This window comes from Saccopteryx leptura, chromosome 1 (assembly GCF_036850995.1).
Source record: "Saccopteryx leptura isolate mSacLep1 chromosome 1, mSacLep1_pri_phased_curated, whole genome shotgun sequence".
Classification (NCBI taxonomy): Eukaryota; Metazoa; Chordata; class Mammalia; order Chiroptera; family Emballonuridae; genus Saccopteryx; species Saccopteryx leptura.
Window position 1 is genome coordinate 268401771 of NC_089503.1, and position 12508 is coordinate 268414278.

Consider the following 12508-nt stretch of genomic DNA (forward strand, 5'->3'; position numbering starts at 1 on the left):
AACTTTTCCCTCAAGAATGGTCAAGAACACTGTAGGAAAACATCACACAAGTTCAACAGTAACTGTAGTTTTCTGGTTAGTATAAATAAAATTCAAAATCTCAGCCATAATAATTTAGACACTTACGGGGAAGTTGTTGTGGACGCTCAGGAGGAAAAAAATCTCCCTTTGGTAAGGCTCTCTCATCCTGAAAGGGAAGTAAATAAATCTCAGTATTCATGAAAGACTATTTGCAGCAGCAAAAGACAGAAAACAACAACAATAGAGGACTAATCTGGTAAATTATGATAGACCCTCACCACAGAATACCATGCAAGTATTAAAAAGTACAAGATATTTCTTGTTACCTTTTGTGTAAAGAGGGAAGGATTAAAATATATATACATATGTATATACTGTGTGGGACAGACAAAACCTGGGCATGAACCAAAAGCAACACTCACACTATCTTTTCCATGCTTTTTGCCTTCTGAATCATGTGAGCAAATTATCTAGTTTTTTAAAAACTATGCTGAATAGGCCTGACCTGTGGTGGCGCAGTGGATAAAGTGTCAACCTGAAATGCTGAGGTCACTAGTTCAAAACCCTGGGCTTGCCTGGTCAAAGCACACATGAAAGTTGATGCTTGCTACTCCTCCCCCAGCCCCTCCCCCACCTCTCTAAAATGAATAAATAAAAATTAAAAACAAAAAAACCTAAATTGAATGTTTCAAGTAATTAGAAAATTCAATTTTAGGGCACTGGATGATTGGGTCAGTGGACAGAGCATCGGCCAGGCATGCAGGCGTTTGGGGTTCAATCCCTGGTCAGGGCACCCGAGAAGCAACCATCTGTTTCTCTCCCCCTCCCTCTCCACTGGTTTTAGCAACAGCCCCAGGTGCTAAGGATAGCTCGTTTGGTCCAAGCATAGACATCAGACTGGGACTGTCGGGTAGATCACAGGGTGCATACGGGAGTCTATCTCCTTTCCTCTCACTTAAGAATAAAAATAAAATGAGACAAAAATAGTAATAATTCTTTTCTAGTTCCTTTTATTTTTTCCTGAATGTGAGTGTTAACTCCATACATTGCCCGTATCACATTCCAGTCATTCTTGTATTAACTCTTATCTTTGACACAGCCATAGCAGGCTTCATGTTTATACTGAAGCACTTCAATAACACTTTAAGGGCTTTTTGAACCAAAGACTTACTGTATTTCCCCATGTGTAAGACGCTCCCATGTATAAGACACACTTTAATTTTGGGTCCCGAAATTCGGGGGGGAAAATTACATAGTTATTAAACTCAGGTTTTATTCATTATAAAATTCATACAACTCAAGTGGGAAGGGCAAGTAAAAAAATCTACAACCATTTTAGCCTGACCAGGTGGTGGTGCAGTGGATAGAGTATCGGACTGGGACGCTGAGGATCCAGGTTCAAAACCCCAAGGTTGCCAGCTTGAACGCGGGCTCGTTTGGTGTGAGCAAGGCTCACCAGCTTGAGTCCAAGGTCATTGGCTTAAGCAAGGGTCACTTAGTCTGCTGTAGCCCCCCGGTCAAGGCACATGTGAGAAAGCAATCAATGAATAACTAGGGAGCCACAACGAAGAACTGATGCTTCTCATCTCTCTCCCTTCCTGTCTGTCCATCCCTATCTGTCCCTCTCTCTGACTCTGTCTCTGCCACAAAAATATCCCACAAAAAAACCTACCACCACTCTATAAGACACACCCAGTTTTTAGACCCCAAATTTTTTGAAAAAGGGTGCATCTCTATACATGGGGAAATATAGTAATTAGGTTCATTAAAGACATGTTGCTAACTAAACATACTGAAAATTGGAAACCTAGGTATAGAACTATTCTTTGAAACAGATCACTTGCTCAAGAAGTATACTCAACTGGCCACTTGACCAGCCAATCAGTCAACAGTGCAAAGAAAAATATATCTGAAGTGAGAGCTGCATGAGCAAAGAACTTAAGACCAGTGATTTTCAACTTTTTTCATCTCATGGCATACATAAGCTAATTACTAAAACTGCAACACAACAAAAAATATTTTTATCAATCTGACAAAAAAAGTGTTAATTTTGATTAACACCAGACGGCTATTGTTGTGTTGGCTGTTGTCATTTTTTTTTTAATTTGACAATCTAAGAGAAAAAAAGGTAAGTGCCCCTGCTTAGTCAAATATTAGATGTTAAAATATTAGATGTTATAAAACTGTACACCTGAAACATCATTTTATTAACCAATGTCACCCCAATAAATTCAATAAAACAAGTAAAATAAACAAATAACAGCAAAGCATGTGCACTCTTAACAATCCCACATTTTGCCAGACTTAAATTTGAGTATAAAGAGCTCCTATTAACTTACCATTTTCACGTGCATTGGTCTATCAAAGAGCAGCTGGCCGTTAAACATAGCTGATGTTACAATTAAGGCAATTTCTTTCAATTCTATAAACACTTACAGCAGCAGGGATGGTGAATTCACAATACAGGGTACAGGTGATGTGTTGTAAATAGTGAACCCTAAAACTGGTTTAATTTGTTAGCCAGTATCACTCCAATAAATAAAAAGGAAAAAATAATAAAAGTATGCACAGCTGGAGGGGAATAGGTAAGAGAACAAGAAATAGAGCTCCAGGGGGAAAGAAAGAAGTAATCCTCAGCTTGTACCTTAGGTGTAGAGCTACATTCACATAACCTTACACCTCTCACCAAACCATCCTCTAGCCATATTTTCCGATGGCTTTAGGCGACCCTTGTGTTTTGGTCGTTTGACCCCCGCCGGGGTCGTGACCCACAGGTTGAGAACCGCTGCTCTAAGCACAAGCTCACTGCGGCTACAAAAATTTAACTGTAGGGGTAGACAGCTTCGGGTAAGAGACAAGTGCTTCTTCCAAAGTGTTGTCAATACACTGGAAAGATAGGGCCCTGCAAAGGTTTATATATGAAATAACTGAATTTCTCTCTACTGACACATTCTTTGAACTCCCACCTTCAAATCAGACCTCTCTAAAAAGAAATCACTAGCCTGACCTGTGGTGGCGCAGTGGATAAAGCGTCGACCTGGAAATGCTGAGGTCGCCGGTTCAAAACCCTGGGCTTGCCTGGTCAAGGCACATATGGGAGTTGATGCTTCCAGCTCCTCCCCCTGTCTCTCTCTCTCCACTCTAAAAAAAATGAATAAATAAAATAAAAAGAAATCACTAGAAAAGACTATTCATGGGAACATGCCTACTTTCATTCCTTTTTTCCTTCAAAAAATCTCAGTGGTGGAATTATTAAGTTAAGGCTTTTATTTTTTTTTTTAGATTTTATTTATTGCTTTTTGGAGAGAGAAAGGGGGGCCAGGAACCATCTACTCATAATAGTTGTTTTGTGCATGTGCCTTAACTAGGCAAAACCCAGGGATTCGAACCGGCCACCTCAGCATTCCATGTTGATGCTTTATCCACTGTGCCACCACAGGTCAGGCTGGAACTGCCTACTTTCTAACCAGCCCTTCCATTACACAGAACTAAATCAATTCCATCCCAGAGAATTTTCAAAGCCTGCAGCAAGGCATTCCCTCTAGTCACTCAGGAAATAGTGATACACAAGATTACCACTTCTCCACACAAACCTCTATTATTACTAAGACATTGAGACAAATCAACAAGAGGTGAATTCCATTAAAAGGATACATATCGCTTGCACAGCTTCAATGGACTGTTCAAAAGTAACAGTGCCTATTCCACGACTTTTTCCATCTTTATCCTCAAGAATGTCTGCCCGGACCACCACACCAGCCATACTAAAAACTTCCTTCAGTTTCTTCCAGCCAACTTTATAATCCAGCTAATCAAGAGAACAGGGAAGAAAAGCTCAATGTAGAAATCTTAAGGAAAACATTTTTATTACATGCACATAACATGCTTTGTTTAGAAACAAACATTAGAAGAATATTTCACCAGCACCCCCTCCAGAAACAAAACAAAAAAATCATTTATGGACTGTAGTGGAACTTTTCAAGAGAGAAAGGAAGGGAGAAGAGGGAGAGGAGGGGGGGAGAGGAAGAGAGATTTGCTATTTCATTTATTTATGCATACATTGGTTAATTACTTTATGTGCCCTGACAGGACTGAACCTGCAACCTCAGTGTATTGGGTATGACACTTTAACCAAATAAGCCACCTGGCCAGGGCCAAAAAGAACTATATAAAGTCTAGTCTTAACTGCCATTTACTGTCTCTTTTCCTTTTCTCTGGGGGAAAAAAAAAACCCAGCTTAAGTCACTTCATACATTGCAAAGTAATGCTTATATTTGAACATTTTAAAAAAAGAGAGAAAAAGGTTCCCCAGCCCTGGCCAGATCGCTCAGTTGGTTAAGAGCATCATCTGGAAGCACAGTGGTTGTCAGTTCAATTCCCAGTCAGGGAAAATACAGGAATTGCTTGATATTCCTGTCTCTCTCTCTCCCTAAAATCAATCAATCAATCAATCAAAAAAAAAAAAAGGTTCCCCAAAGCTTTGCCCTGGCCAGATAGCTCAGTTTGTTAGCAGTGTCCCAAAGAGCAGAGGCTGCCAGTTCGATCTCCAGTCAGGACACATACAGGAAGAGCTTGATGTTCCTGTCTCTCTCTTTCTCTCTCCCTAAAATCAATAAATAAAAATTAAATATAGAAATTATTCCCCCAAATTTATCATTATCCTCCCTTACTCACTTTCTTTAAAAATACTTCCTTTTGCGGCCCTGGCCGGTTGGCTCAGTGGTAGAGCGTCGGCCTGGCGTGCAGGAGTCCTGGGTTCGATTCCCGGCCAGGGCACACAGGAGAAGTGCCCATCTGCTTCTTCACCCCTCCCCCTCTCCTTCCTCTCTGTCTCTCTCTTCCCCTCCCGCAGCCAAGGCTCCATTGGAGCAGGGTTGGCCCAGGCGCTGGGGATGGCTCTATGGCCTTTGCCTCAGGCGCTAAAATGGCTCTGGGTGCAGCAGAGCAACACCCCAGATGGGCAGAGCATCGCCCCCTGGTGGGCATGCCCGGTGGATCCCGGTCGGGCGCAGGTGGTTGTCTGTCTGTCTGACTGCCTCCTCGTTTCCAACTTCAGAAAAAGAAAAAAAAACAAAACCAAAAAAAAAAAAACTTCCTTCTGCAAACAACAAAGATATCCCAGACACAAGACAGTATGTCAGTATTTAATCTTTGCTCAGGAACTTTTTTAGCCTGAACGGGCAGTGGCGCAGTGGAGAGTCGGACTGGGATGCGGAGGACTCAGGTTTGAGACCCTGAGGTTGCCAACTTGAGCGTGGGCTCATCTGGTTTGAGCAAGGCTCACCAGCTTGGACCCAAGGCCACCGGCTCGAGCAAGGGGTTACTCGGTCTGCTGTAGCCCCACGGTCAAGGCACATATGAGAAAGCAATCAATGAACTAAGGTGTCACAATGAAAAACTAATGATTGATGCTTCTCATCTCTCTCCGTTCCTGTCTGTCCCTCTCTCTGTCTCTGTAAAACACACACACACACACAAAAACAACTTTTTACCCTCCACTTAAATAAACTACTAGAGGAATGCAGACTCAGTTACCACTTTTGTAAACTGTAAACACCATTATACTCAATAAACACAGACCCCACTATGTGACCAGTCAAACCAAATGACTGCAGGGGTCATTAAAGAATAAAGCCCACCCCAAGGCTGATTTTTTAAAACAGATCAATAAGAAGACATAACCCCCTGCAGTTTTTTCTTCTCAAACAACAAACCTACTTTTATAACACATTGACAAGATTGTTTCATAAACTTCTGACTTTTTCTACTTGAGACAGGTGTCATTTACTTACATTTGCTACAAATACTGTGCTTCCAAGTCTTCCAGCCTGTAATGCATGGATAATCTCATTTGGGATGTTAGGATTATTTAGGATACTGGGTGGGATATTAATCATTCCTGGGCCACCTGGTCCCATACCCATCCCACCAGTCGTAGCCATCACCTTTTGCATTGCTCTCCTGGCATGTTCACCATCAGGATCCTAAAACGAGCACAAAAGTGTTAAATTTAACTGACCCAGCGACAAATAAAATCATGCTCGCACAGTAAGTGATACTCCCAAAATTTCAGAAACTGAAAGGTTGGAAAGCTTTTCTCAAAATCTTTAACAAAAAATTCAGGCCAGGAAGAATCCCAACCAAAGGAACAAAGAAGAAAGGGTGTAAAATTCAGCTCTCAAATGAACTAAGTAAAAAATAAAATAAAAGGCTTTATTTTTTTAAAAACATAATTAGTTGACATAATATAGAACTTTCAGGTTGAAATAAGACATTTATGGGCTTGGCATAGTTGAATTTTACTAATTCAATGAAGTTTTGTAATTCCTGCAAATCCCATCAGTAATTTTTCCAAAAAGTTTGAAAACCGTCTGGATCACCAAGGTACTCCATCCTTCACATTATTCAGGCGTCTGGCTCCTATGTAACATCTGGACAGGTCTGTGAAGCTCTGGTATTGACACTATTCTTGAAGTCTGCCCTTTTGTGTATTACCTTCAACACACAAGAGAACTTAAACCCTACCTTAAAACCTTACCACACTTTCCTCCCTGAGTGCTGAATATACTGAAATTTTCCAAGAACAGATTTAAAAAAAAAAGTCAAGGGAGAGCTAAATTAAGAAAAAAATCTTCCTCCTCCTTCAAGGGGGAGAAGGTATTTGATGAAAGATGATTGAAGTCATGACAAACTCAATTAAAAAAAAAAAAAAATGAGACCTGGCTGTTTGGCTCAGTGATAGCGTGTCGGCCCAGAGTGTGGAAGTCCCAGGTTCCATTCCCAGTCAGGGCACACAGAAGTGAACATCTGCTTCTCCACCCCTTTCCCCTTTCTCTCTCTCTCTTCCTCTCCCACAGCCATGGCTTGAATGGTTAGAGCAAGTTCGCCCCAGGTGCTAAGGATGGCTCCATGGCCTCACCTCCCACGCTAAAAAAGTGGATCCGGTTGCAACAGAGCAGTGGCCCCAGATAGGCAGTGCATTGCCCTCTCGTGGGCTTGCTAGGTGGATCCTGGTCGGGGCACATGTGGGCGTCTGTCTCTCTGCCTCCCCCTCCTCACTGAAGAAAAAAGAAAAGTGTGGGCCAAGAACAGGGGTCAAACTGGGTAAAACAATAGGAATAGAATCCTTTAAAAATAGGAAACCACACACTCAGTTTGAACGCCTCTGAAAAAACAAGGCAGGCTAGTCTAATATCCAGACATTTGGAAGACAGGCAGCAGTCGCTCAGGATGTCCTCAGCCACTAATTCAAAGTTCTTACAGGAATAAGCCAGTGACTAATCCTCTTCATTAGAAATGACAGGTTGGCCTAACCAGGCGGTGGCGCAGTGGATAGAGTGTCGGACTGGGACGTGGAGGACCCAAATTCAAGACCCCAAGGTCGCCAGCTTGAGCCCAAGGTCGCTGGCTTGAGCAAGGGATCACTTAGTCTGCTGTAGCCCCTGGTTAAGGCACATATGAGAAAGCCATCAATGAACAACTAAGGTGCCACAATGAGGAATTGATGCTTCTCCTCTCTCCTTTCCTGTCGGTCCTCTCTGTCTCTGTCATTCACACTCACATGTGCACGCACGCACAAAACGACAGGTTGATCTGCTCCATAAAACAGTCGTTTCCAAACTCCAAATAGGACAATTTGACAATTACAAGTGACATCCAGTGTTTCAAGAGCTTACTTCTTTGACTTTCAGTGGTCTTCCACTCAGACTATGCTTGTTTAGAACTTCAGCAGCTTTTTTCATGCTCTCTTCCATCTTGAATTCAACAACGCTATGAAGAGTCAAAAGGAAATGAGTGAAACCAGTCCTGCAACTTAGAAGGCTCAATTGCCAATAAGTAACTAGACAATACTTACGCACATCCCTTTGGAAGAAGCCACAGACCAATCAGAAGAGCAAGGAAAGGGGGGAAAAAGAAAAAAAAAGTAGTAAATATCAATGAGTTATGAAAATGTTTTTTGTAACAAAGTTTTTTTGTTGTTTCTTTTTTAAAAATCAACCCTTCTAAGAGGAAGCTGACAGAGTGTCTTGCCTAGCCTTCCTTATTAAAAGCTGGGCGCCTTATTATCTCCTTTTCCTGCACATTACCAGCACTGCTCTATAGTTGCTGAAGTTATAATAAGCAGACCTAAATTCAGGTTCTCCAAGAAATCACACAAACTTTAGATCTGCTTCCCTCTGTATTCAATCAATTCCTTATCACACTCCTCCTAAATCCATCCCTTCCATAAACTGAGCTCATCCTTTTGGTTATTCTAAGCCATTCTATCACACGACAGAAAATAGTTTATTTTCTCTTTAAACTAGGCCAATTTTAAACGTTCAGGTTTTTAAGTATTTGTTTTACAATTTACTGGCACAAAGGCAACTTTTCAGAATCTTTGGGTCACACAACTTTCAAATGCAGCAAACAACCAAGAGTAACGTTTTCTAGACAAGAACACACGTTTTACATTAACATACCACCGCTAAAGTTCCATGCATAATTCACACACAGCCAATTCCTCTGTTAACAAAGAGACAATGCTACGATTGGTCCCCAGTTATCAAAATTGGGCATCCAAACAGAATACCAAAAAGCTCTTTGGCCAGCCATTTGGAAAAGTGGGACTCCCATTTGCAAACCCCTTCCCACCCCATTCCAATGTTTGGCAAAATCAAACATGGCTACTATAACATGAGCACTCACTGCCTTCCTGATTTCATTCGATTCCACGCCACCATACAGTTACATTTTTCATGTAGTAATCCACAGAAGAAATTCTCTCAGACACTTACCCTTGACTTTCCTTCAGCGTCCATTAAGAGCTCCACGTATGTTACCTCACCAACTACAAATCAGTTTCCAGACGACACATAAACCAAGGGAGAAAAGCCAAGAAAACAATGGGAATTTAGAACAATCATCAGCAACCTTGTATGGAGCCTCTGCCTTATAAGAAAGCCCAGAAACACTCCATATTCTCTAAACCACAGAACTAGGCATTACAGGTGTGCAGTAAAGGTAGGTGAAACTCATTAACAATATGTCCTTGATATTCCTCCCACCACAAACAAGCTATTTCCACCGATTTCCACATCAATTTCCCTGTCTGGACTCTCTCATTCAAGACTAGAGGCAATCCAAATCTACAGAAAAAAAGTCTGCATAATTTATTTTTGTGGGGAAGGGAGGAAGAGTTTTACACATACACTCCTACTGGTGAAATCAGGTTAACAGCACACAAATTGCAATGTCACTAAGCTGAGCTCAAATGCTAACATCAGGAGGTGTATATGCTCAAAGGCGTACACACGGTGTGGCAGGCTACAGGGTGGACAGTATGGACAGTATGTATAGTCACCAGGGCTTTGTGCTCAGAAGAGCCATGTGCTTGGTTTAATACTATTGTTTGTGACTTGAAATTCCTAATTTTTAAACAGGAGGCCCTGCATTTTCATTTTGCACTATGCCTGCCCCACAAATTCTGTAGCTGGTCCTGCACACAGCACTGGGCCCAGAAACTGTCAAAAGTAGGAAGTTTGGATGAATATCCAATCACAAAACCAGAGCAGCATCTAGATTCTCTTCAGTGAATTAAGCCAGACTTTATTCTTGCTGCTTTCTCAACCTCCCCATTATAAGACACAGATAAATGCAAATTTGGAACTCAGTTTACATCTAAACAATTAAACAAACTCACTTGATTCCAATATACATAAAGGGGGAGAAAACAAAGCATTTCAAAAGATTCTGCAGATTTTTCTCAAGATTTGGATCGCCAATTCATGACCAACATGACCAGATTTTAAAATCCATCAAGTCAACCACTAAAATGGCTGCTGAGCCCTGACCGGTTGGCTCAGTGGTATAGCATCAGCCTGGCGTGCAGGAGTCCCAGGTTCGATTCTCGGCCAGGGCACACAGGAGAAGCGCCCATCTGCTTCTCTACCACTCCCCCTCTCCTTCCTCTCTGTCTCTCTCTTCCCCTCCTCCCACAGCCAAGGCTCCATTGGAGCAAAGTTTACCCGGGCGCTGAGGATGGCTCTGTGGCCTCTGCCTCAGGTGCTAAAATGGCTCTGATTGTGGCAGAGCAACACCCCAAGATAGGCAGAGCATCGCCCCCTGGTGGGCACGCCGGGTGGATCCCGGTCGGGCGCATGCAGGAGTCTAACTGTCTCCCTGTTCCCAACTTCGGAAAAATACAAAAAATAATAAATAAATAAATAAATAAATAAATAAATAAATAAAATGGCTGCTGAACTTGAAGATGGCACACAGAAAACAAATTTAAAACATTAACTTGGAGAAAATAATTAAGCAGGCTCTTTTTTAAAGGATTATTTTTATGATGGTAAAGCTTTCTCCAACTCAGTTTTCAAGTGGATTCTTAAAGGCCTCAACAAATCCTGCTTATTCTAACTCATTTTTTCTAAGGATATTAAAATTACTATAGAATTCTAAAATTAATATTGCAAAGAGAACCTTAAATGTAAAATAATGATTTTAAATAAAATCAACAATTTGAAAAGCACATTTATTATTATACTTGCATGGCAACTGAAAGAAAGGAGGCCAAGTGTTCAAAGTTTAAGTTACAACCTTGTCTTGCCTTCCCTGTCCTTTCCTAAAATGTTAACCAAATCAGCACTTTACACAAAACAGGAAGGAGAATCAGTGCAGAAATGAAATGAAAATAGGAGCGACTGGTAAGTTTAATGTGTGGAGTATGTACTCCTGAGGGACAACCTGAAAAATGATTACAGACAAGGGACAGTCATACAAATAGGCTTTTTAAAAAACCCATACAAAAGTACATAATGTAATTTCAAAAAAGTTGTGACCATTTCTGAAACCATGTTAAGAGCCATTTATTTCAACAGCAGCAGCCATTTGAGGATGCCAAGTAGTGTTAAGACAGTGAGGAGAGACCCCACATTTATGTCCTATGAGCTGTGACTGTGACTACTACCTAATAACGTTAAAAATAAATAAAAGAATCACAATATCTTACTCAAGAACAGCTGCAACTATGTTGTCAAAAATCAAATACTGTTGCCTTTGGACAGTTTCTATTCTGTGCCCATAAAAACATGTATCAAAAAAATGTCACTGCGACCATAGAAACCAAGCAAGTCCCAACCAATCTCTTTATTTTATGGTTATTTTAACAAAAGCCAGGTTTAGAAATTAGGACTTTTCACACTTAACATTCGAGTGATGGAACGAAACCAAACTTCAATCCTTTGAAACCAAAAATTTGCTGAAAATGTTACCTCCCTCTTTTTCCCCCAAATGGTAGTTTAGTAAAAACAAAACAAAACCAAACAAAATTACATTAAGCTAATCCTCCCTCCCTCCTCTCACTTTAGCCATAAGTGAGGCAGTTACTGTAGCTTTAGCATGAATAAGTAAGTAGTGCTATTCCTAAGGATCATCTCCAAGCTCCTCATAAATCCTGATCTTGACCCTGAGGAACCTCACCAATTCAAAGATGTGAGTGCCTGGCCAGGCAGTGGTGCAGTGGATCGAGCAAAGGATTGGGGTGCAGAGGACCCAGGTTTGGGACCCCGGGGTTGCCGGCTTGGGCACAGGCTCATCTGGTTTGAGCAAGGCTCACCAGCTTGGGCCCAAGGTCACTGGCTTGGGGGGGGGGGGCGCAGGGGGTACACTTGGTCTGTTGTACCCCCCCCCGTCAAGGCACATGTGAGAGCAATCAATGAACAGCTAGGGTGCCGCAGCAGAGCTGATGCTTCTCATCTCTCTCCCTTTCTGTCTGTCCCTGTCTGTCTCTGTCACACACACACAAAAAAAGTGAGCAAATCCATGTCACAGGCTCTGCAATAGTTGCTAATTCATACTTCCCTATAGGAAGATAATAATAAAGCCTGTAAAAGATTACATCTCTTTTAGCTCTAAATAATAAATAAAGCAAGACCTGTTTTAGTAAAGTCAATACAACTATGAACAAAACTGAAGGCAAAATTTGCCAACTATCAATCCGGTCCTATTCAATGAAATAAAGTTTAAAAGAGCCAATCAACCAGAGAAGATCACAGGGCTGAAAGAGGCAGAGTTTATAAATTGGCAGTAGCAACAGTGTCAACAGAAATGAAATTCATAGGTAATAATGAAAATTACTGCTGCACCTCTCTCCCCATTGAATGTGGATAGAATTCCAAAAGGAGGCTGCTGAGACAAATTCTACTGCAGTTTAAACGTCAAAATGTCTACAGGAAAAAACTATGAAAAGTCCAATGATGTAAATAGTATCACCTACTGTTATTTTTAAATACCCCAAGAAATCATTCTTAATCAAAATTTAAGCAATTAAAAACATTGCCTCATGGGAAAATATTTTTCTTTTTTTTTCTTTTTTAAATTCATTTTTAGAGAGGAGAGAGAGGGAGAGAGAGGAGAGAGAGACAGAGAGAGAGAAGGGGGGAGGAGCTGGAAGCATCAACTCCCATATGTGCCTTGACCAGGCAAGCCCAGGGTTTCAAACCGG

The 12508-nt window shown here is 41.3% G+C and overlaps 1 protein-coding gene across 6 annotated transcripts in view; it reads right to left on the bottom strand.

The window, feature by feature from the left end:
- The window catches only part of HNRNPM (heterogeneous nuclear ribonucleoprotein M), a 51970-nt gene that overhangs the window by 22079 nt on the left and 17383 nt on the right, over positions 1–12508 (bottom strand). For 2 of the 6 annotated variants that reach the window (XM_066352286.1, XM_066352269.1), the window contains exons 1-6: positions 7698–7813; positions 5967–6005; positions 5814–5849; positions 3676–3829; positions 2361–2410; positions 127–187 (exon numbers count right to left, since the gene is read on the bottom strand). In XM_066352286.1, coding sequence (XP_066208383.1) covers positions 127–187; positions 2361–2410; positions 3676–3829; positions 5814–5849; positions 5967–6005; positions 7698–7775 — 418 coding nt within the window. In that variant the 5' untranslated portion in view covers positions 7776–7813. Of the gene's footprint in view, positions 1–126; positions 188–2360; positions 2411–3675; positions 3830–5813; positions 6006–7697; positions 7814–7876; positions 7885–8798; positions 8852–12508 lie in introns of those variants that run through there. The other 4 variants (XM_066352279.1, XM_066352259.1, XM_066352293.1 and 1 more) reach the window with 3 other exon arrangements.